Source organism: Pelecanus crispus, chromosome 26 (assembly GCF_030463565.1).
Source record: "Pelecanus crispus isolate bPelCri1 chromosome 26, bPelCri1.pri, whole genome shotgun sequence".
In the NCBI taxonomy this organism is placed as follows: Eukaryota; Metazoa; Chordata; class Aves; order Pelecaniformes; family Pelecanidae; genus Pelecanus; species Pelecanus crispus.
In genome coordinates, this window is record NC_134668.1 from 2,933,452 (window position 1) to 2,958,263 (window position 24,812).

Below are 24,812 nucleotides of genomic sequence, written 5' to 3' on the forward strand. Positions count from 1 at the left end.
TGTCAGCTGCTGATGGAAGGAGATTAAATATTAAAGCCAGTGCTGTGGCTTTAACTCATTCGATTTCCCCCCCCAACACTCTTCCCCCTTTCTCCCCCCCCGCTTTCTTCTCTGTGTAAAATGACATGATTTAGAACTGAAGTGCCAGACTCAGCCTCTAGGTTTCGGCGTTTGGAAATGTATGTAGAAAGATATATTGTGTCTGTGAGCATTTCTGTGCAGAGAAAGAGAGAGCTCCCAAGCTAGTGAGACCACATAAAGATGTTAAATAGAGCTGTAACGCACACCGAAAGCAGGAAAATTGCCCTAGAAAAAAAAAAATGTAAAAAAAAAAAAAAAATCCTGCGATGGAGCAAAATGAAAGATTAAAATAAATTCAGAGGTTCTGAGGCCGGGCTGAAACGTGCCCCTCATGGAGCCGGGGCTGGCGGGGAGAGAAATGTGACCCCATTCCTTGCTTTGTCCTCTTGCTGCTTCCCTCATTGACCTAAAAATCTCCCATTTCTTTACCCAGTACAAAATGGAGTTGGAGAATTGGGAATTTTCTTCCTTTTCCCTTTTTTCCCTGTCTCTGCATGTTTAGTATTTGGAGACACTGCTGGAGCAGCGGCCGCCTGCCTGCTAAATATTCATCGGAAACCGGCTGCTCCTCTGTCCTCACAAAAAACCTGATTTATTTTTCTCCGCTTACCGTAACCCACCTATTTTCCTCTGCTAAGGGCTCGTCACTGCGTCGCAGGGGGTGAGTGGGGTTGGCAGCCAAGTACGTTAAAAGCCAGGGTGGTTTTGGGCCAGAAATACGACAGTGTCGGTGCCCACCCTTTCTCCCCAGTCCACCCTTCCACGAGCGCTTTATGGTGCAATGCAAAACGATGCTGCAAATTTTGTCTCCCTCGGAAAACAGCGGCGGCTCGCTCGCTTGTCCTTTGTTCGGTGGCGTGTTGGTGTCGCCGAGATTTGTAACGCTGCGTGGAAATGAGTCACGTTTGGGCTGGAGCAGAGCTGAGGGTTTCGGAAGCTGTGGGGAGGAAAGAAACCGAGAACGCGCGTATCTTTAGGAAAACCATTGAGAAATTTTATTTAAGGCTTCGTTGTGGACCAGATCGGGGAGCAGAGGCTGGGAAAGCCAGGGTGTGTGTGCCTGGAGTTACACGGGCAAAAACCTCTTTGGTTTTCTCCCTGCAAGTGTGTTCAGACCCGCCAGCTCTAATTTCTTCTAATTTGAGCCCCAGTTACGAGTCACCATCAAAAGCACCTTCTGATACCGCGTCTTTGAAGGGCGCTTTGCATAATACACTTGTTACTGCACCGAAGGGGAAGGTCGATGGGACGTGTGCGGATGCGCCCGGTGCCTCGGCCGTGCTGTCCCTTGCCCCTGCTAACGTCCCCCGCTGCCGCACGGCTCCCAGCAAGGCACCGCCGCAGCTTCCAGCCTGGAAAATGCAGCTTTGCTCAATAAAAAAAATTGAGTCGTAAATAAGCATTGGAAAGAGCGAGTGAACCCGGGGTGTCACGCTTGAGCTAATTCGCAGAAACAGGTGGCTTTGGGTTGGTTTTGTTTGTTGGTTGGTGTAAAGAGAGAGAAAAAAGGAAGGGGAAAAGGGCAGAAATCCTTTGCTGCTGCAGCAGCAGCTCTTTCTAGAAACAACAAGCCCAATGCTGCGCGGCTCCTGGATGCATAAAAATCCTGCGGTACGGCCCGTGCAGTGCCCTCAGCCTCCCAGTTTGTCGCAGTCTATTAGGAGAGGCGCAATCCATCCTCGGGTCTTTATGATTATTTGCTTTAACCCCGTCCCTGCCTCTCCCCCGCCTTCCCTCGGTCTCGACGCCGGGGGCTGGCGCAGCCGTTCAAAGCAGCCCCGCGGCGGGCGATGCCCTTTTGTCTGGGTGTCAGCGGTGGCCGCGTGCGCCCGGACCTGCCTCGCGGGGTGGGCACGAGCCCCCCGCGCAGCACGTCCCTACAGCCATCGCGGCTGGGTTTTTCATCCTGCAATTCTCCCGTGGGTGGAATTTCAGACAGCATCTTTACGACACGTGAAATGCATCCCCCCCGGGTTCGACGGCAGCCGTGCTTCGGGCTGCTCCGTGCTGTCGCAGGAGCCACGGGCAGGGACGTTGGGCAGCCGCCGCCGTCCTGCTCCATAAAGCCATGGCCCGAATTGCCGGGCGGGTGCCAGCTCTGTTGCACGCCGTCCAAAAAAAGTTGCCTGACCCCTAATAGCGCCTAATTCATCCCTCCATTAGCCGGCAATAAAGCGGCGCATCTCGCCGAGCAGGGCGGGTTTGCATTTCCTAGATTGGTTGCAGCCACCGCGTGGCCCTGCCGCTTAAAAAAATGGATTATTAAAAATATTTGTCCCTCGTTCCCCAGAAGCCCCATGTAATGGCTTTTTCATTTTGAGCAATGCGTTCACACACCACTTCTCAAACAATCTGTCCCGCTCTGGTTTTGCTTAACGCTCGGCAGCGATTGTGTTACAGTTGCTCTCCGGGCGGCTCTCTCCCCCACCCTGCTGCAGGATGTACCCGTAAAACACAAAATGCATTTATTCACGATTTTCTAAATTGTTTCATTTCAGAGGTTTACAAACGAGGACCACCTGGCGGTTCATAAACACAAGCATGAGATGACATTGAAATTCGGCCCTGCTCGAACTGACTCAGTCATCATAGCAGGTATGTGGCGTTCAATCCAGGCCAGCTCTGAAAACGGTGCACATTAATACAGCATGACTGCAAGATTAATGCCAGGGACCAGATGCACTGAAAAACGTCTCTACCTCCCATAAAAAGCTCTTGTGATCTGCATTTAATCAGGAGGAAAGGAAAGCCAGAGGCTTCCAAGTTTCTATTTTTTTTCTTTTTTTATGGTAGTATCAGGTTTTTGGCGGGGGGGGGGCGGTTGGGTGGTTTTTTTTTTTTTTTAGCTCTCGCCCTTTTTATTAAGACTGGAAGATTTATGGACAAAAGGTCTTTCACGTTTCTGCATGTGCTTTGAGGACGATGAACAAAATCTGACAAACCCAGCTTCCTCTCCTCAGCCCAGGTGTCAATTTTCTTGAGCTTTTAGGCTAGCAGTTAATAAATTAAAACGCCATCGAGTGCACTGGCTACTGCCGAGAGTGCATTTACAGAGCCCAAATGAGGCGCTCTGGCAGCACACGGTCAATGCAGCCTTTATAAGACTGAGAAAAAAAACCCGTGTATATTGTTGTCTGGCAGCAGATCATTGCCAGTTACAGATACTCTCCTGCCTTGTCAGTCCCCTTTCGTTCGGGCTTCTTAAAAGGGTGTGAGGTTTGTGTTACCCCTGGATGAAAAGGCTGTTGCTGAGAACAAGAAGAGAGGAGGAAATGCTTTCTGAAGCCTTGGGAGTTCATAAGGGGGACCGACGCGTCTGCTGCAAGAGCCTGGCAGCCTTTTCCCAGGTTCATCTCCAGCCCAAATTCGCTGTTGAAGTAGCAAATAGCAATGCAGTTGGTTTCGTAAAGCCTTCGAGGTAATTGTAGCTGTGGGTAGAGTCTTCAGAGAGCTCATGCAGCCTTTGCTGGAAGGGCAGGAAGCTTCTCCCAGGGGAGGGCTCACAGAGATGAAACGCGCTCCCAGAAGGAGAATTAATTTCAAATGGGATCAGGCTAATGGGAGTTGATGGCAAAGAATTTGGGGCAGGGGCTGAAAAGAAACCTCAGATTCATAAAGGTCACTTTTCTTTCAGTTCGCCCCCTTTCTAAACAGGGTGCACAGCAGGAGGGTTAGCTTTTGCTTGATAAACCCGGGGTGTAAACTGGCCAGGCGGTGATGGGGGAGCAGAAATGGGCTACGGTCCCATGTCTAGCCGAAGTCCCACTGCTCTAACAGCGATGCAGCATGAAAAGCCCTCACCTTTGCAGCTCCCGCAGGAGCACACTCCCGCACACAAACACGCAAGGGTAAGACCGCGGGTGGGATGAACAAGTTTTAGCACAAGGAGCAGCAGCAAGGGTGAGTCTGGCCCCCTCTCCCAGCTTCTCTGGGCTGATGCTCAGCAGGTTGTTCCGGGGTAAACCAGAAACAAAAAAAACCCCAAACTTATTTAGCTGTGGTCAGTGCAAGACCAGCCTGTTTAACACAGGCTTTCCCTGGCTGAGATGTTGATGGCAGATAGAGCTGCCGGGGGGTGCGAGGGCTATAAAGCATGCTGGCTTTGAGCAGCGAGATCTAGAGCGTTATTGCCCTACATTCCTAATGTCCTTTTATTTTTTTTTAAGCCACCATTTTGTCTCTGGGTTTTCTTGTTCTCTCCCTCCCTCTTGCTTTGTGCTGAGTCCAGGGCAGCAGCCCGTGCGTTAATGAGCAGGAGGATTCAGCGTACGTCTCTTGCCGTAACTCTGCGGTTAAGCTAAAGAGAGTCGTAAAGAATTGTTCTCTCTCTACCGGTTATAGCTGGCAGCAGAGAGACTTATTTAAATGTGAACGTGCGCTTCTGGGGTGATGCTGTGGGCGGAAGAGCTGCTGCAATTCCTGGAGATACGAATTGGGGAAGGGCAGGACGAGAGAGGTTATACGGCTTTGCTTTGTGGCATTGTGAAAACTTCTGCTGGAGATTTGGGCCCCGGGCTGGCGTGTGCAGCTCGGAAGGACATTGCTAAATGGGGAATGGTCCGAAAAGAGCCCTGAGAGCCATTAAAGCGCTGGAAACACAGCCTCCTGCTGAGATCTTTAGTTGACAAAGTTTCCTGGTTTAATGAAGAGAGATTTGGGGGGAACCAAAGTGTGCTCAGAGGAGGCCCTTGCTTTATTAACAAAACCAGTAGGCAGGGTTTGAAGTCAGGCTGGAAATAAAATGTAGTTCTGCGACAGCAAGACGAAGTAATCGCCGGAGTTGCTTCCCGAAGGCTGCAGGAGATTCTCCAGCACTGGCCGGTTTGAAATCAAATGGGATGTTTTCCGTAGATGCTTCGGCTTGAGCACAGCTACTGCGCTCGAACGGGGAGCATCCGTGCCAAACAGCCGATGTTTTATGCAGGAGGTCAGGCTAAACTATCCCAGGGATCCCCTTTGTGCTTAAAAATCTATGTAGTTTTCTGCCAGATGGATTCTTTTGGTGTAATGTGCTCGTGCCGGGCTCCCTCTAGTACCTGGACTCCTGACCTAACGTCACGCAGAAAAGCGAGGCTCGCTGGGAGCGGGGAGATTTCTTTCTGCTTTATAGCCTGGGTGATGGCCAGAGAGATCATGACTCAACGTGTTAATATGGTGGAAAACAGGCCCCAGGGGGATTGCTTTGGACAGTGGTGGTAATTATTAGCACTCCCACGTAGCCGTCTGTCCTAGGATGCGCGTTAATGTACGGAGCCGGCACAGGGAGGGAAGCGACGCTGCCCAGCTCTATTCCACATCAGCGGTGGAGCTGCTCCGATCGGCCGTTTCCCCTCTCATCACTCCATATTTTTAAGATCTGCTGTTTCAGGGAGATCAAATCCCACTATTTTCCTTCCTTGCAGCAGCAATTCAGATGAGGACGAGCAAAACCCTGGGGTGGGAGGGACAGGACATGACCCAAAGGCAGGAATTTCACAGAAATCACTGCACGCCTCTCGCTGCAATGATTGTGTTTTTTTTAAAACAGCATTTGCCAGAGCAGCAAAATCAACAAGAAATTATTTTTCCCCTTTCTGAATTGTCACTTGCTTTGCAAACATGACACATACCTTAGCGGAAAAGCATCCAGACTTCCACAAAACAGAGGCCACATTTGCTAGGGGTCCCCGGGGAGGGCTACAGTGGTTAAAATGAATTCTCTAGCCTCTCTTTAACCGGTGCTTGGTGTTACAATCCAAACAGATCAGACTCCGACCCCAACTAGGTTCCTGAAGAACTGCGAAGAAGTGGGACTCTTCAATGAACTGGCCAGCTCCTTTGAGCACGAGTTCAAGAAAGCTGCCGAGGATGATGAGAAAAAGGCAAGAGGCCACCGTTGCGATAAAACTGAGCCGGGTGCATATTGTGGGGGCTGGGGGGGACGGTGCTGTTCTGATGAAAGGCATATGTTGTAGGGTAACTAAGTGTGGTCTCGCATTTAATATGCTGGCTTACATGGGACTTTATTTTTTTAACTTGGGTGACTTTGGCTGGCAATCTTGCAATCTGAGGCCTGGTGAGAGCAGATTTTAATGGTTTATTATTCCTTTGGCTTTTCACTTCAAAAAAACAACAAAAAAAAAAAAAGGCAGTACCCAAAATACCTCACACCTTGGGAGGGAGATGCAGGAAAAGAGCAGGTCTCTGTTAAGTGCTCAGGATCTGAGCAAAAATTCACTCGGAGCCTCCTTGGGGATCAAGAACCTTAACGATGGTGCCTTTAAGGTGCCATCGGCAGGGAAGGGACTGAGCTCGGCCGCGTGCCTTTAGCATTTGAACGGTGTCACGCTCCGTGCAAACAGAGAGAGGGGCTCCGTGGAGGAGTGAGGCTTCTTCTAACAAAGAGCTCCCTCATATGCAAGCGGCATCGATTCAGGCTGCCCCTGCCAACCTCAGGAGCGCAAGGGTCTGAAGGACAACGGGATCTCGTCAGATAGCAGCTAATTAAGGACATTTCTCCCCCCCTTTCCAGGCTCTGAGGAGCAGCAGATGCGTATTGGGCTCTTAGACTGGCACATACATTTACTAAATTGATATATGTACGTACATACGCTCACAGTCAGCGGCGCTGCTCGGAAATAAACTGCAGGAGCACAGCCGCGTAAATCTTCACCGAGATGGGGAACGGAGGAATTCAGAATTAAAACTGAAAACTGTCTTTCACCCGCTCTCCTAATAACAGGGCTCTTTAAAGCATAAATTGATCTCTCTCATTGGTATGCTGCAGGCCCTCGTTGGGGCTGCGTGGCATTTTATGCTCTGAATTCCCTGCCTTTTGTTCTCTGCAGCCCAGACCCCAGCGCTAGGAGAAGGTAGCTTTTTGTTTGTGGTTTCACATATAAATGGTTGAGCAGCCCACAGTCTAGCCAGTTGTTTTATATGTAAGACCACCCATCTCCTGGGCTGTGCTACCTAATAGCTGCAGCTAAGATCCTTAGGCTGTTAGATGTTTTCGGTTTTTGCTTTAGGATGACTGCAGTCTAAATATTTCTGCTGGCAGCCAGGCAAACGGGGCGGCGTGAAGCTTGGGGTGGTTTCAGGCGTTAGGGAAAGCATTATCCCTCCTAGAAAATCTCTGCACAGGCGAGGTCCACGGGCCCAGATGGCTTGTCACTCACCAAGCCTGGCCAGGGCTGCCTGCTGCATTTCTGAGATGCTTTCAACATTTGGCCGCATTGAGCCCAGTTGCTGCTGTTGTGTTTTGTCCTCCAGTTCCAAGGGTGGTCTCGACACCAGCGTGTTAATTAAAAACATAGGCACAGCAGGAGCTTCCCTGGAGCGCTTTAAGTGGTCTGAAACTTTCCTGCATGTTAATCCCTTCTCCTTTGTGATTCCCAGTGCAACATCTCTGCTTAAGAGGGCAGGTAAATGGTTACTGCGCTTACCGCAAGCAAAGCTCCTGCGTAAATCAGCGCAGAGGGGAGGCGCTGGAGCCGCACCCGCTCAGAGCAGAGAGCATCTGTAGATGCCCGGATTTACCCTCTTGCCGCAATTTTCCCTCCCTTGAGAGGACTTAAAATGCAGCAAAGGAGGAGGTTTAGGTTAGATGCTAGGACAAACTGTCAGCAGTCGGGCGAGTGAAGGAAAGCGCTGGGATTGATTGTGGAGGGAGGGAGAGCAGGTTGGACAAACAGCCGTTGGGACTGATTTAGGGAGAGTTTCTCCTGCCCGGGACGGAGGGAGGGACCGGGTGATTTGCGAGGTCTGTTGGAGCCCGACTGAATGCAGCATCCTGCGGTCGGAGTCTCGCTCCGTTGCGTGCTCCTCCGGTGCTCCCGTACGCCATCTTCTCCCAGCTCTTCTCTTCCTCCAGGTCTGGGGAGGGGAGAGGTGGCCAGGCAGTTTAGCCCCCCTCCCTTGCTGTCACCCTGTCCTTTTCCCATCCCCAGCAAGTCATTAACTGGTTAAAATGGGGCACGTGGCACTGCTGGAACCCAGGGTGGTGGCAAGTTGCCAGGTTCAGGCATATGGTTGGGTTTTATTTTAATGGGGCGCTCATAGATATTTAATAACTTGCATGGCTCTTTGTTTGCTTTTGATAATCGGGTAATAAAATAATTCAGGCTGATTTATACAATGCTTTACAGCTCTTCTGTGAATGAAAGTGCCTTCTGTAACTCGCAGGCATTTGGCTTTGTTACCTGTTCTCCTTAGCAGAGCCCTTTATGAAAAAAAAAACCAAACCACCCTAACCCATGGAAAGAATTGTGTGTGTGTGTGTGTGTTACTGAGAAACCACAAAATGGTGCCATCTGGGGCAGAGACGGTCTTCCCTAGGCCTCCGTCTCTGTTTGGACGGGGCCGGCGCGGCGCAGCACCGCTCTCTGCCTCGGGCTCCCAGATGCTACTTCAGTACAAATAAATAATAATAATTTGGCAAGAGCTCAGAGCTGTAGCTCTTCCTCTGGGAGCAGCCGAATGTTTCACAAACAATATGAGCTAATTGTCCTTTCAATCCGTGGCTGGTTCTTCTGTAGAGTGCCGGAGCCCTGGACATGTCTCTGCCCTCCACCCCGGACATCAAGATAAAGGAGGAAGAGCCGGTGGAGGTGGATTCTTCCCCGCCAGACAGCCCTGCCTCTAACCCCCAGTCGCCACAGAACAAGGAGAAGGTAGGTGCCCCCAGCCGTGCCCTGCGGAGATGTTGGTCTCTCCTTCACCGGACGAGAAGAAGCTTTTTGTCCACTTGGGTCCCAAGGCCTGATTTGGGCTTGTGGGGTTCCCCTCATTTTAGAAAGAGAAAAGCTTGTTCGCTAAAATACACGTTTGCTGCCCTTAAGTCTCCATGTGGATTTGGCTAATGCAGAAAGCCTTGCTGTTCACCCTGGGAATGCTTCTCTGGCAGGGCGAAAGTGCCAAACAAGTAACACATCTTCTCCGAGAGCAGCTCCCTGTGTCCTGAGGGGGCTGGCTGGTGGTTCAGAGCAGGTTAGTCCAGGTGACACAGTCTCCATCTCAATAACTTCCTGCTCTAGAGACACTACCTGGGGCTGGGGCGGTGATGTGGGGAGGGGGATTATTTCCCAGTGGGTGCTGCAGGCAGCAGGAGTCTGAATTTCTGTGCCCTGACATCAAATCAGTGTGGCTTTGGGTAAGTCTAGTTAAAGCTAGTTAAACCCTGATCTGGTTAAAGCTGTCCCTGCTCACTGCAGGGGGGTTGGGCTAGATGACCTCTAAAGGTCCCTTCCAACCCAAAGCATTCCATGATTCTATGATAAGTCACACCCCTCTGTGCCTCAGTTTCTGTGGCGAAGGTGCCTTAATTTTCACTAAATGCTTTTAAGCCATCCGAAGGAAGAGACAGCCAGGTGATTACGAAGCTAATAAGTAACAGCGTGTCTCCTTTTGTCTGTTGAGCCTCTTCAGGAGATCACCTCCAAGCCTGTAATCATTTCTACGCCTACTCCAACCATCGTGCGTCCAGGCTCGCTGCCACTACACTTGGGTTATGACCCGCTCCACCCTACGCTGCCTTCCCCAACCTCTGTCATTACCCAGGCTCCCCCTTCCAACAGACAGCTTGGGTAAGTGCGGAGGAGGGACACGTGCGCTGAGGTTTTTCTCCCGTACCGTCAGGCTTCCTAGGCAGTAATTAGGTACCTAAATAAGTTCCTTGATTGTCAGAACAACTGAGGTGCTGCGATTCCGGCTGCGGCTGCTTGGGCATAAGGGCCTCGTTGCAGCACTGTCTACAAAAGCAGAATGGGGTGTAAGTGCAGAAAGCAGGAACTAATTGTCATAGTGTAACGAAACGAGGCAAAACTCACCGCGGGGAGAAATTAAACCCGATCCCCAAACACGTTGACATGACGCTCGCTGTCTACGATGGGAGCGTGGCCTGACTGGGGACTCCCAAGTTGCTTTTGCTGCCTGATGCAGTGGAGAGAGCTCAGCTAAACCGACGGTAGGAAATTGTCTGGATCTTTAATGGCTTTGGGATTTTCTCAGACAGCTGTTGCCTCTGAAGTGTAACCTCTTCTGCAACCTGCTGGCCTCCTTCATGGTCAGCTTCTGCCTCGGGAGCTGTTTGTTTCAGCAGATCTAATGACCTGCTCCTTTTTGCCCCTTTAACAATCTGGATCGGAGGCTCCAGAGCACTCGCTGCAGCGGTTATGAGCCTGCCACTCTGTCAGGTAGCTCTGGCCCTGCACATAAAAGGAAGGAGCCTGAAGGATGCAGGAAGCGCATGACAGTGAGCCCTCAGGAGACGTATATTTAGCCCCACTCCTATTCTTTGGTGTCAGGATGCTTCTTTTTTGCTGTGGTCCTGGCCTCTTTCTAATTACCCTTGTTTGAGGCTGGCTCCTTACATTAACCAGGCCATTCTTTTTGGCTGTCAGCTCATATTTTTGTGTGTGTTTTTGCTTTGACCCTCTGGCACCATCAATCCAGACTTCCTGACGGAAAGTTTTAAATCCTGTCTTGAGGCATTAAGGGGTTAAGTGATTGTCCTGGGGTTTTGAAAGGGCGGTGTATTCCTTCTGTAACCCCGCACAGGCAGAGACTTGCGGGGCTGTTTGGAACCCGGTCCCCTCGCGCTTGGAGGCATGAAAAAATCAGAACTGGAGTAAGCTAGATTTTAATACGCTTTTATGTGCCCTTTGCAGCCCACGGGGGTAGATCCCTCCTAGGGCACGAGCGTTGAACGCGTTCTACGGTGAGGTCGGGCTGCAGCTTTAACGAGCGTCCCTGCGTTAGTGCCGCTGCGGATGTGGTGGGGTTGTCAGCGTGACAGAGATGGAGGGGGGGCTGTGACCTCCCTGTAACTCTGCTTGTTAGGCTGGGATTTTCAAAGCAGCCTGGAGGATTTGGGATGCCCAATAGAAATGAATGAGAGTCGAGCGTTCACGTTCCCAAGGCAGCCTTAAAAATTCCAGCCTGAGTTATTGGCACGATGAGCTCCCCCCTCTGACCTGCATCCCCTGCTTCTCCCCACCCCGCCATTACTCCATGCCAGCGCGGCTTCCTCCGAGGATCCCAGGCAGCCCAGCCTCCTCTGTCCCTTTCCTTGGATTCGGCAGAGGAGGCAGCAGCAAATTTTTTTTCTCCCTTCCCCAAAGCCAGGCTCCTAGCAGCTCTGCTCTTCTCTTCCCGGCTCGGCTCTGCCTCCATTCGGCTCCCTGCCGCACTGTCACGAGCCGAGGAGGAGCAGGAGATCAGCCCTTGCTGGCAGAGTCGGTTTCCTTCCTCTCCCCGTTGGCCGGAGCAGATCAGCTCCAGCTTTTCCTCCGCTCTCCTAGAAAGGCTGAGTCCGGAGAGTCAGAGCCGGAGCACGGTGAGGTTTGTGACGCTCCGAAATGGAGGCAGGGGTCTGTGTGCCCGTTTGTCACCACACGCAGAAATGCCGCCTTTCACTGCAAAGTGATCTGCAATGGAAAAAGTTCTTGGTATTTTTAATTTGTCACAATTAGGCTCCGGCACGATCGCCTCCTCCCCCAGCCTGCGGTGAGCGGGGCCGTTCCCGTCTCCCAGAGCCATTGTCGGGGCGGGCACAAGCCAGCCCTGCATCCACTCCATATTTAGGAGGTTTTCTCTGGAGTCAGAGTCAGAAGCGCTTGTTAATGGAAAGCTAAATCCTTGCAAACCCTCTCGTGGGAGCTCAGCAGACGTGGCTCCCAGGCCGAGTAGTCACTGGTAGCTGCTGCCCTGGTCCCCCATCTGCCCAGTGCCCGGCTCAGCCAGGAGAGCACTCTTAATCTCCCCGAGGAGGAGTTGCAGCAGCCCCTGGGTGTGCTTTTCTGTCAGTTCAGGTGGGCATTGTGTCTCGGGGCTTTGGCAGCCGTGGTGTTTTGGCCAGCTAGCATACGCCCAGGAGTTAACCAGGGCACGTCGCAACGCTGGCCATCGGCATCGCTGCCAGCCCCGAGCGAGGAGCGGCAGCCTGGGTCGCCTCAGCGTGACGTTGGCGCGTGCTGGCTGCCCTGCAGTGAGCGTGCGGGGGGCTTGGTTACCCCAACACATGCTCAGCTGGGCTTTGCACCCACCCGTTCAGAACGTGCCGTTCAGAAATGGGAAAATGAGCCCAAATCCACTAAGCAGAACTAATTCGTGCTTCTGCCCTTGAGCTCATGGGGCTGCTGGGACAGCATAAACTTGAAATAATCCATGAGAACTTGAATTGTCGTTTCTCCAGGTCTCCCACAGGTTCTCTTCCACTTGTCGTGCAGCTTGCAAACGGACAGACCATGCCCGTCCTCCCAGGCCCTCCCGTACAGATGCCTTCTGTTATATCGGTGAGAGAAACTTCCAACACAGCTCTGCGCGGCAGAGGAGGGGACGGTGTTTTTCCCCTGCCAAATGTATGCAGACACTTCCATTTTGTAAAAATTAAAATATATCTCCCCCTCTGTGCAAGATACGACTGGAAGAGGAGGAGGAGGGGGGGGCCCAGCTCTGGCAAGGTAGTAATAACGTGTCGATCGCACTAGAGGGCAATAAGTCTGGAAAAAACAAAGCCTTGCCTGGACAGATGGCTCATGCCATTGATCCAGGGCTGGGAACTGTAGGATCCCTGATTAGCTGCTTCCATTTGGAACAGCGTGCCTCAATTGAAACCATTCGAGCTTGCAGAGAACATGTTGGTCTTTGCAGTCCAGGAAAGACACCCTAACCTCGCCAGTGAGCTAAAGAGCTGTTTGAATATCAGCCTTGCGGGTTGTGCTTTTTGCATACGGAGAATGTTCTGTGGTGCAGAACTCACAAGCAGATTTGCCTGGTGGGTGGCTTGTACGTCTTCCGAGCGCTTCAGCTTCCGACCGAGCACCCCGTGTGAATCCTGTCTGTCCTGCTGGGCATGTCTTTTGGGTTTTGAGTGAGTAATGGCCAAAACCTTCTGCCTCAGGTAACAGGAATGTTGACGTCAAAGTAGGCAGACTGCAGGCAGCTCGGCATAGCTCGTGGGCACGGAAACATCTTCGCACCTTCCTGATTGTTTGAAACGCGACTTGCGTTTGTAGTGCTTTGCAACAGCGTACCTGAGTGGCTTATAAAAGCGAGCACAAATTCCAGTTTTTCCCCTCTTTGGTGAGGGATAAAGCTCCCTGTCTTTAGGAGGGGATGCTGTGACTTACCCTTGGCATTGCAGCAGCTTTGCAATAGAGCCAGGCAGAGAATCGGAGGGGATCTCGTACCCTCCCTCTCCATTCGCTCTCCTGTACTGGTGGGGAAAAGCCCTCTGGGAGGGAAGGGAAGGAGGGAGGCTTTAGGGCTGCACTCCTCCCTGTCCTCAGCGCTGGGCTGCTATGGCTGGGTGATTCCGAAACAGCCACCGTGGCCACCAAAGGAGTGGCTGCTGGCCTTCAGTGACAGCAGGCGTAATTGATGGCAGTAGTTAAACGCTGAACGTTTGTCAAGATTTATAAATGTGCTTGGTTGGGGAATTATTACAGAGATGCTTTGCAGAGCGGGCTTGTGAAAGCACCTCAGCTTCCAAAACCCACGCGTTGCTTCCTCCCCGATAGCTGGCTCGGCCGATGTCCATGGTGCCGAACATTCCCGGTATTCCTGGGCCGCCCATCAACAGCAGTGGGTCCATTTCACCATCAGGACTTCCAGTGCATTCTGAAGCCAAAATGGTAAGTGTCCAAATACATGCCGGGCAGGGTGTCACGTCCACGGTGTTATCCCTAAGTCTTCACAGGCTCCTCCAGAAAAGACTCCATCTGGAGGCTTTTTCCCTGCAGCCTTTGCAAAGAGCCACTGCTTCTCCGAAATCCTGCACAGCCTCCCTGCACCGAGAGCAGGTGTTACAAATGCCACCAGGAATATTAGACTCATCAGCGCTGCGGCTCTGGCAGGCAGAGCAGGCACGCTATTGTCAAGACAAACCTCAGCCCCATCCTAAACGCGGCTGTTTTGTAAAGCTGCTGCTTCTAGTTCCAAGATAACAGATGGGTTGGAGGTGAGCTTGAGGAAGGCAGAGCCAAGAGAAGAGATGTTGTGCTGTAATCCAAGGAGCCTGGTAATAGTTTTCATGTAGACCTCTTTAACTAGAAGTGTATGAAAGGAATTCTCCTCTCCTGGCTCCTCATGGCTCAAGCTAGGTGCGTGCAGAGCGGGGGAAGCAAACCTAAGTTTGCAAACAAAGAGCAACGAAACCCCGTGTTTTTTTGGCTGAGACAGGGTGGAGATGTTTGCAAAGCCACCTCTTAGAGCCGTGCTGCTCACCGTTGTGGGTGCGTTGTCGCTGCTCCCATTGTACCCTGTTTAGGTGTCTGCAGGATTCCATGGGCAGATCGGATCTACAGGTGGGGTGAGAGATCTTAAACTCGGAGGCATGAAACAGCCATCCTGCCCCGCTGGCCTGTGCCTGGCTGCCCAGAGAAGGAACTTGCAAGACATGGTCTTGATCATGCGTAGGTCCTTCTCCATCCCAGAAGGACCGCTCTGCAGGTGCTCAAGGACAGTTGGGCTCCGCAGCCTGTTCAGTCCGTGGTCTTTCTGCAGAGCCTGCCAGCTGGGGAGCGGATCGGTGCCAGTTGCAGTAGCAATTTTGGGATGCGGACACCTGTCTGCTTGGGCTTAAGTTGGAAGCCGCTGTCTGTCTTTGAGTAGGCCAGATGGTGATGGCTTTCGGTTGGATTTGAATCAGCTGCAGTCCCTGAAGAGCCCGTTCCCCCGCGGCCTGGCTCCTTGGATGATAGAGGAGCTGGTTAAAACCTTAACAGCACGGAGAACAGGTCCACTGACGTCCTTTTTTCTCCTTTAACAGAGGCTGAAGGCCAGCTTGACGGCATCTTCCTCGCTGAATGGCAGCAACCTGGTGGTGGGCTCAGCCAGCACGATGGTGACTGCGCGTCCAGAGCAAAGTCAGATACTTGTCCAGCACCCTGACGCCCCTTCCCCGGCTCAGCCACAGGTCTGCTACTGCTTAGCCCGTGAGGCTGGGCTGGAGGTGCTGCGGGTTTCTGGGCCTCGGGGAAAGAGGAGGAAAATCTTGCAGCTTCCTGGTTTGCAGAATGGGTTAAAAAACTTGTTTTTTCAGTGCCACTTCAGCGCTAATGCTCTCTCAAACACCACCAGGCAGAAAACTTCAGCAACATGTTAATTTGTTTGACAAGGTCTGGAGTTCCGAAAGAATATTTCGCTCTCTTCTCCCTGCTCAATTACTGGGGTTAAACGCTCCCCTCTTAGGCAATCAACTCCACTGGCTCCTGCCAGCTAACCAAATGCCAGCCTTCCATCAGGATCGCCACCTGCTCCGTCAGTTAGATAGGCTTCCAAAAGTTTAATATCCATATGCTGCCTGACAGCGAGTACCGAAGTGTAACTGCACTCCCCGATTGTGGCAGTGTAATTACAGAGCCCTCGCAGAAGTGCCGGCAAGGCTGCGTCTGCAGGACTGTTTGCCCTCGCTGACTTTCCCTTTGTTCTCCCAAAATAAAACCGGGAAATGTGCAGTGTTACATACAAAATCTTTTTTGTACCGGGTGCCTGAGAGCTTGTTTAGCTGAAGACATTCAGGGAAAATTTAACCCAAATTAATTTTTTAAGCAAATCACCCGCTCAAAAACTGTGATTTGTGCTCTGCGAGTGAGTTACCGAACCCAAATGGAGACGGAGCTTTGACCGTGCGTGGTTACGTGCGTCAGAGCAGGATGAAGCGCTCCCAGCCCTGCAGCTGGAAGTTGCCCTCGTCAGCTGATATGTGGTCGCTGGACGTGTGGGAATCTCCTAAGTCATTGCAGTGTGAAGTGCTTTTTAAAGTCTCTTAAGTGAAATTAAAAGGAAGGCTGTTTTCTCTGCATTGCCCGTGGTCATTTACCACATTAGTTAGCTCCTCGTCACAGAGGGGAGGAAGCTTCTGCTGTTAGTTACATGCCGTTAGCTGACTGTAGGAGTTTGGGATTTAACTAATTCCCCTGATATTCACACGTTCACTGGGCTCAGGATCTCAGAGAGTCCATGTGGATTCACACCTTAAGTTTGCTTGCACACTTCAGACTCAGCTGGGGAAGGGCTTCCAGAAACGGCTGTGAAAGGGGCTTTGTCCCCAGCCCCCCGCCGCAGCCTGGGCTGCCCTCGATCCATCCCTGCGGCGTGCAGTGCTGGCTGCTCTGCAAAAGCAAATCCCTTTTTGCTCCAGCCGCAAGAGCTGGCATCTCCTCTGCCAAACCTTGGTTACGCCGGTGTGTGTCTGCCTGCCTGCTTGCACCAGAGCTCCTTTTCAGTCTCTCTCTTTCATGCCCCCCATCGCCAGGTTTCCCCTGCCCAGCCCACCCCCAGCACTGGCGGGCGACGGAGACGCACGGTTGACGAAGACCCGGACGAGCGCCGGCAGCGGTTCCTGGAGCGGAACCGGGCTGCCGCATCCCGCTGCCGTCAGAAACGCAAGCTCTGGGTGTCGTCTTTGGAGAAGAAAGCCGAGGAGCTCACGACCCAGAACATCCAGCTGAGCGTGAGTATGTAACCGTGGAGGCTGAGCACAGCCCTTCGCCAGCGTTAGGACCGTCGCTCCGGAGGGAACATCTTCCCCGTGCTGCAGAGACAACGTGCGTTTGGATGCTGCTCTCCGGAGCGGGGCTGCTGCCTCTGTGCGTAGATTTCCCTCCCTGCTTTCCATCCTGATCCTCTGCCTTGAGGAGGCCGTGGGGGAAGAGCCACCTCAGTGCTCTTTTTTCTCTCCCTGCCCCCCTCGAATGGGCTCTGCCTCTGCCCATCAAGGCGGTAGCGCAAGGAGCAATGCCAGCCTCAGGAGCCAAGCGCAGAGGCCCCGGGAAGCAGCTGTATTTGCAGAGTGGAACCCTCCCCTGCGCAAGGGAGAGCTGTCTGCTGGCACGGGGTCAGCAGAAGCAGTCCCAGTTCCCTTCCCTGCCTGGTGGACCTGGCGCAGGGCTGAGCGGGGAGGCTGGCTGCAGCCATACTGATTTTTCTGGAGAACTGGGTTTCCCTGGCTCACTGGCAGCACCCCCTGTGTGCCTAGCAGAAGTGCAGCGCATCTGAAAATACAGGCTTCACTTCCATTGCCATTACCCCCTTGTTAATGCTCTCAGCGCTGGCCGAGGATTGAAGGGTCTGCAAAGACTGAATTTGTGTCCGTTCTGGGCTTTTTCTTTTGCTGCTGGCTAGTGACTCATGCAGTGGGATTTTTTCAATAGTACTGATCATGGTATTTTTATTCTCCTCCCAAGATAATTATAGAAACTGTTTCCTTGGGCAATTTTGAAATACAATTGACTGGGTTTCAGCTGTTTCTCCAAACATTTCAATAGAGGAATAACAGGCTGCACAAAGTTTTCAGGGGAGCAGACCTGGTTTACAGAAGAAGCTCAGAGAGGTACCGAGAGCTTGGAGGAGCTCTGATGTGCCCCACGGCCTGGCATGGGCTGAGCTGGTTGGACACTCAGCTTCTCGCTCTGATTAATTTTCCTTTGGAGCCAACAGCGCGCCGGAGTGTCTGACTCAAGCAGCTGGCATTAGCAGGAGGGCTCAGGCAAATGCATGTCCAGGATTAGGCGATTAACATAGCGAGGGGCTTTCCAGGCAGCGGGGGGGACTGCCGGAGGGAAGTGCTGAGGTCCATGTCTTGCACACTGAATTCCCCAAACCCAGAAACTTACTTTGGTGTTCTTGAGGCAGAGGCAACTCCAATTAGACAACAAATTGTAAGTTTGCAGGGCACATAAATTAACGCCCTGCTGTTGCTAGAGGCTGCTGTCAAGAGCATGAGTGATGCATACGTGCGTGTTTGTTTTTCAATCTCAGAATGAAGTTACACTACTGAGGAACGAAGTTGCTCAACTTAAACAGCTCCTGCTGGCTCACAAGGACTGCCCCGTCACTGCACTACAGAAGAAAACACAGGGCTATCTCGGTGAGTGGTGACTGTTGCTCGTCCTTACTACCCTTTAATTAGGTCTAGGCAGATGAAACCTGCGTAGGATGTAAAGGAAGGGAGTTCTTCCTCGTAGTCTCTGCTCCATCACCCTCCAGCGACTGCGCCTGGCAGGACAGGACAGACCTTGGTCCTGTGTCTTCTGCTGATACGGCCTCCACGGTGAGGAGGATCACGCAGGCTGGACCTGCAAATTTGCACTGCAGATTGGCACTTTAACCTGGTTTATAAGATCTTGCAACCAGGCAGCGAGGGCAACCGCGGTGCAAAAGCGCCGAGGGAAGGAGGTAGTGCATCTCCCTCTGCGTCTCTGTAGTGTGGAATATTTGACAGAGATCCATATCTCCGCTTCTCCCTGGAGTGTGGGCCGGCGTCTCTCCACCCGCTCCCAGGCAGCGTGCCAAGCACTTGATATTCTCTTTGAAGTTAAAAACGATTGCTGCTCTGAAAGCAAAGCCAGAGTCAGAAAAGGCCAGACTCTATAAATGACATCATGGGGCTCTGTATCTCATTCTCTGCAATTCACATCAAATTGGCTCAGGTTTGGAACCAAGAAGGCCTCTTTTTTATCTTCTTTTCTTTCTTTCTTTTTTTTTTTTTTTTTAATGCTGCCTATTTCATTATAATCAACCTGGGAGCTAAACATTATGTCTGGATTCTTATGTCATCTCTGCAATAACAATTCCACGCTGTGGTATTTGTGCAAAGACTTTGGGAGGATGCTGGAGTCCCCTAGCGTTGCCTGGATTAACGGGATGAGAGGCAGGGATGGATGGAGATAAGAACAGGAAAGGGGGAAAACAAAAGCCAGAAAAGCAGGCACTGTCCTTCCTGATTGCCTCCCGCTCCCCATCTCCCGGGTCTCTGAAACGCTCTTCGCCTGTGCGGCGAGGCACAGATACGTGCTGCACAGGGCCTGGCACAGCCAGTTTATTTTCACTCATTACAGTGACTCAGAGCTTGAGTAATGTGGTCGTGAAAATCCTCGTTGTCCCCCAGCCCTTGCAGACAGGTGTTCGCTCTGTGTATAATGCAGAGAGGCGACATGATTTTTCCTGTTAACTTCCAAAGTTTACAGTTCCTATTATTATTCCTCACAGTCTGTCTACTCCAATAATAGGAATTCATCACACATCTGAATAATAAAAATGAAATTCACACCTCCCTCCCCATGCCCACCCTCCCCGGCTGCCTTTTTTATTATTGAGATTTGTGACTAAGCAGGTCCTTAAACAAAAATGCCAGATTCCCTCGATGGAATTACAGCTGCCTCATGTACAGTTGGGTTGTTTTATTTGTAATACCTTGTAAATCTCCTTTTTGGGATGCCAAACTATTATATTGCTCCGCTCGACCTTCTCTCTCACCGCCAAGTCAGTTTTCAAATCTGTGCTAGCCGCATCTTTCAGTGTGCTGGCGAGGGCCGAGCCGGGGCTTCGCAAGGGAAGGTAAAACCTGTTCGGGAACGGGGCGTGATACTCAAGCACCTGCTAGAAAACGGAGCCCTAAAACACGTTCGCCGGTGCCCAGTGAGGTGGTAAACCTCTTCTCTGATTTCCCACCCCTGCCCACCCCCCCAGTGTCATGGGCTTTACCCTCTTGATGTGGAAGAAGTATCCTAGCTTGTGCCATTATTTTGCTCTTTTAAAGGAAGGTGACCGCATCTTACCCGTAATTCATCTAGCCAAGTGCACAGGAGGGAATTTCCTCCTGACATCTGTAGATAATGAGTGTATACCCCCAAAGAGAGAGGTCTGATTGCTCTCGCCTTGGCATTTGATAGGTCACAAATTATCCTCTGTGTTAGAAGCGCTGCCTGGGCGCAGTGGGCTGTTTGTGGGAGAGAATCCAAAGTTTTGGAAACCAATCTGCGTCGCTCAGAAAAGAGCACGGAAGAAGGTCTGTCTTTGTTTGCCTCCCGTCCCTTCAATCATATTGCTTCAAGTTACTGAAAGAAATCGAGCAAGCAAACAGTTTGTAATGGGCTCTAATTGATTTTAATGTTCTAGAGAACAATAAAGAGCAAACCAGGTAATTTGTATAAAAAATGGCAAAAAAAACCCTGCCTTTGCAGAAGGTTTTCTGTTGCACGCTTTCCTCTGTGCTCACCCAACAGATGGTAAGGACTCTGAAGGAACTATTCAGTCTCTGGGCTAAATGGCCTTGAACCAAGTACCACGCCAGGCAACAACATGTAGGAAAGTTCATTTGTTATAATGAGGAAACAGATTTATTACGATAAAGGTTATGCTGGGTCTGCCATCCTTGGTGTGAAGCCTGCGCTTTATGCCTTCCTGGCGCGAATTCAGTAAGATTCGGTGGTGTTTCTCCAAGGGACGGGGCCAGCCGGACCCGGTGGGTCGTTATGTCCCAACTCTAATCAGTTTTATTTCCAGTCCTCACTTGCTTTTGCCAAACAGCTGCTTGAGGGGTGGCCCAGCTTGGTGGGGGGAGCTGGGGTTCCTGTAGGGATCAGCCTCTCTGCTCCAGGCTGCTTTGGCTGCAAAGGTGAGTGTTAAGTAAATACCTGACGGATTTCTGCACACCCTCCGAGGCAGCAGCGTCCCATCCTGTTGCCTTGCTGCTAACGCCGGTAGCAACACGCACAGCCTCTCTCTAACCTTGCTTTCTTCTTTTTTTCCCATCCCCTTCTCCTTCTCTGGTCAAGCAGAAAGCCCCAAGGAGAGCTCCGAGCCCACCGGCTCCCCTGCTCCCGTCATCCAGCACAGCTCTGTGACGGCCTCCCCCAACGGGCTCAGCGTCCGCTCGGCGGCAGAAGCGGTTGCCACGTCGGTGCTCACGCAGATGGCGAGCCAAAGGACAGAACTGAGCATGCCGATACCGTCACACGTCATCATGGCTCCACAGTCGCAGTCTGCTGGCAGATGATGTCACAGCCTGTGCGTGTGACACGGAGCTAACCGCGAACTCGCAGCCGGAGAGACTGACCCTAACTAAGTCCCTGACGAGTGGGGGCCCATAAGGATTTTATTTTTTTTTCTTTTTTTCAAGTGAGTTAAGGGCAGCTATGGCGCTTCTTACACTGCATAGCCTGTACAGATCCTGGCCCCCGACCGCTGCCCCGCCATCGCCCGTCCCCGCGGGACGGCCGTGGATCGAGTGCTTTTCTCGATCCTTCGGTTGACGATCCGTCAACTGGCAGAGTTATCTGAACACGCAGAGCCTCACTTCGAAAAGCACCTTGCAAGGTTCACTTCCAGGTATCGGTTACATTAACACTAAACCTCCATGCGTGGTGGAGCCCCTTGGCGCTTTCACTCTCCCAGGTCCCCCCCCTCCCCGCTCCTCCTCCGCTCTCAGCAAAGGAAAACATAGCTCTGGGGAGGCTCTGACATTTAGTCGTGCTGTCAATGTATTTTATTTTTAACAGCGTGCTGCTTCCAGGCATCTGCTCACCCCTCTGCTCTAGCTACCTGAAACATTGCACCTTCGCACAAGAAGCCTCCTTGAGCTCTGAGGTTAAAGGGATCGAGGTTAGTCTCGTCACACACTCACTCCCAGGATGCCGGCGACGGATTTTGGACACGATGGGAGTGTAATCGCTGTAAATCGGTTTGTGCCCAGCGGTTGGGAGAGGGGGACGCGGGGCCAGGGGATGACAGACGCGTTCCTGGTCACTTGTGCCGCACCGGGAGCTGCAGACATGCGTGTGCTGCGCTCGTACCGGGACGCTGTGGTTGCTGGAGAAAAGGTACCGTGTGTTGTAGCAGCGGAGGGGCTGCTCTCAGTCTTCCTTACAGTAAATTGGTGCTGATCCGCGTCGGCTGGGACCGGTGCGAAGGCGCTCTGGGGCGTGCGTGAAAGGATGAGCCGGCCCAGCTGGCAATAACAATGCGAGTCCCAGAACTCATCAGCTGCTCCCAGCGCCACTGCACACCTTAGGAAACGAACCCCTCCATTTCCGAGGATCATCTCCTTTACACATAACCTCGATGACCTTAATAATGGTGGCCTTAAATCACGGATTAGTTGCCTGTTCCAAGGGGAGGGAGCACGAAGTAGTGTTTCTGTTTGCCTGGTCTTTTACCTCTTCCTCACGATTATCTTCTGCTCTCGGTGATGGAGCATCCATTGCTTCCCAGCCAGAGCAAACGAAGGATTCACAGAGCTTCCAGTTTCGTAGGGCAGGTTAAAAACCCAGCCCTGATGTTAAAGACGCTTGGAATCGGGTCTGCTTTCTTGCCAGGCGGGCGTAGCGTGCGTGTGTGTCTGTGTGTGCTTCCCGAGGCTGCCGCTGGCCCTGGGCAAGCGACTGGAGTTGATAGTTTGGAAATGGGAAGGGGTGCTGCGTGCGTTCGGGCTCTTGGAAGGAACCTCGCCAAAGTCCGTGGAGCTGCATCAGCCCTTGGTCTTCCTCTCCTCCTCGGGAGGCCTCTCCTCGCCCGAGCTCTCGCCCACCTCAGGTTGCACTTGCCACTTTTGAGCCAAGTTTGTTTGTCAAAGTGATTTCGTTTGGCTTATCCAGACTTGGAAGGTTTCCAGGGACAGCAAAACCCAAAGCAAAGTCTGAGCAAGGAGCCGGATCCCGTTACGGATGGGGAAGTTCAGCGGTTTGGTTTTTCTATCGATGGGATCTGTCTTTTCCCCCTCTCCTCTTTTTCAGGTTTTCTCAACTTCCCGGCAGTACCAACTGCGGCATTTCCTGGGTTTGGTTTGTCTCGATGCGGTGCTGCTCTCGTGCTCTCCTGGTTTCTCTTGCTCATCTCGAGAGTCGTCTTGTGCGTAATCGGGGTCGCTTCTGGCCTCGGCAGTTTGCACTTCTGGTTCAGATCCTGCGTAGCCCCCCCAGACCCGCCTTTTGTTTCTGCAAAGCTGTTTCTGCAGCATCGCTGCGTAGCCAGGTGTTTTGGCTCTTACTGTCCCGACACGGCATGTGTTTCTGCAGCGAGGGCGAGCTGTGAGAAGAGCACACAGCGCGGGGGTTTGGCGCGTCTTAAAGCCGTGCGGCCTGGACAAAAAGGGGTTTCAGCCAGGTGAGGTGCAGCGGGGCATCAGGACCTTTTTGGGGGGGCCGGGATCTAAGGCAGAGCGTTCGCAGGAGGTACAAGATCCAGCCCGGCTCTGCTTCCTCTTGGAGCTGCTGCCGGGTGCAGGTTGTAGAGCTGCGACAGGGAAGGGCAGAAAACCCTGCACCCCTTCGCATTGCCCAAAAAGGTGTAAAAATGACCCGTCTTGCGGCAAAGGGATTTGCTCTGGTCTTCAAATCTGCTCAGTTTGCTTCAGGGGGCTTTGAAGCAAGCGTCTCTCTCTCTTTCTTTGTCTGGGAACAGCAGGAATGACAAAAATGTGTTGTAAACATATTTGCTTGGTCGCCCGGCAGCCCTGTGGTCCCCGTCCCTTGGTGCGCAGTGCTTGGAGCTGGGGCAGCGCGGGGAGCGAGCGCTTGTGTCCAGCTGCAGCTCACCAGCTCCTCCTGTGCTCGCCGAGCGCTCGGCTCTGCAGAGCAGCCCCGTCTGGAGGAAGAGTGTTCGCTGGAAGGAGGGGAAGGAGGAACTGAGCTCTGGGCTGATCCTGCCGCTGGTGCCTTGGTTACTTCGCGGTGGTGAGGAGCAGCCGGGGGCTTTGCTGGTGGGGTTGGCAGGAGGGAGTGAAGGGCGATGGTGGAGAGGCTACGAGCCCAGGACAGTGAGACACCCGGCAGTGTTGGCGTTGAATGCAGCAGCTTCCCCGAGCCCTTATTTTTACCCTTAGGGACTTAAAGCGGCCCAATTCTGTGTGATGAGAGAGCCGGGAGCACCCGAGAGCATCCCACGGAAGGGCTTTCCCTGCCCTGACCACTCCGAGCCCTGAAAGCTCGTAGCTGTCGGGCACGGCGGGGTAGCTCAGGCCTCACTGGTGACAAGCGGGGGGTGTGGAAGCGGCTTTTCTCCCCATCCCTCTGCGCCTCGGTGCTCCTGGTGCCACCGGCGCTGCCCTGCTCCAGCATCTCCCCGTCTCGGCTCCCCTCCACCTGCAAGCACTTCATGTCTTGAAAAATCTGCAAACCCATGAAAACGCGGTTATAAAGCCCCAAACCCGGGCAGCCATAATCAGGGAACAAGTGTTTGACCATCCCTTAGCATTTTTTTTTTTCAGTCAACAGAGTTGCAGCTTCCCTGTGTACCTTCCGGGTGTGTTTTACCCCAGCAACATTGCTGTGCAAAAGCAGGTCCTGGAGCAGGTTTCAGTCCCTGTTTCTCTTGCCGACAGCGTCCCTGCTTGCAGGGAGGGAGATGGGTGGTGCAAAGCAGGAATCCTCCCAGCCCAGCGCGGCTGAGCCCGCGAGGAGGAAGGCGGCCAAAAAACCCAGCGTGACCCTTAGCTAACACATCGCCCCGCCGGCCTCAGGCAACGGGGCAATTCTCTGCTCCCATCCCAGTGCGATGGCGTCCCAAGCCGTGAACGTGACTTTGGGGCACGTGGGTGAGGTTCATCCTCCCCGGCAGACGATGCTGAGTCTGTCTTGAACCTCAGGAGGAGCGGAACGTCACGACGCCGGGGTGGCTGTCGCTCCTCCGGTGGGAGGAACAGGTCTGGTTTTGAAGAGGTCACTCTCCAGGCGCTCGGGAGAGGAGGGTAGGTAGAGAGCGTGTTTTTCCACCGGCGCTTTTTCTGGCACCTCCACGCCGATGAGCAGCCACGCATGGATACACCACACTGCCCAGGCAGCTGCTGAAAAGCCGGGACCGGCGTGGTCTCCTCTCCCGGAGCGAAGCTGCCTGCGCTGCTCCCGGGGAGCCTTTGGGCTCCGAGGCGTGGGGATCCTCGCTGAGCGCTTCAGACCGCTCCGAGGGGCCGAACGGCTGCTGCGTTTGTGCCCCACGCCTTCTCCTCCTTCCTCGTCGCCTCTCCTGGAGGC

General features: G+C 52.8%; 1 protein-coding gene across 3 annotated transcripts in view; it reads left to right on the forward strand.

Moving 5' to 3' along the window:
• LOC104033388 (cyclic AMP-dependent transcription factor ATF-7) overlaps positions 1–20,869 on the forward strand; it is a 43,602-nt gene extending 22,733 nt beyond the window's left edge. The window contains exons 2-11 of one of the 3 annotated variants that reach the window (XM_075724982.1): positions 2,580–2,676; positions 5,824–5,955; positions 8,608–8,732; positions 9,487–9,644; positions 12,254–12,353; positions 13,581–13,694; positions 14,831–14,977; positions 16,319–16,516; positions 17,824–17,932; positions 20,625–20,869. In XM_075724982.1, the coding sequence (XP_075581097.1) occupies positions 2,580–2,676; positions 5,824–5,955; positions 8,608–8,732; positions 9,487–9,644; positions 12,254–12,353; positions 13,581–13,694; positions 14,831–14,977; positions 16,319–16,516; positions 17,824–17,932; positions 20,625–20,842 (1,398 nt within the window). In that variant the 3' untranslated portion in view covers positions 20,843–20,869. Of the gene's footprint in view, positions 1–2,579; positions 2,677–5,823; positions 5,956–8,597; positions 8,733–9,486; positions 9,645–12,253; positions 12,354–13,580; positions 13,695–14,830; positions 14,978–16,318; positions 16,517–17,823; positions 17,933–20,624 lie in introns of all 3 variants that reach the window. The other 2 variants (XM_075724984.1, XM_075724983.1) reach the window with 2 other exon arrangements.
• Positions 20,870–24,812: the final 3,943 nt, after the last annotated feature.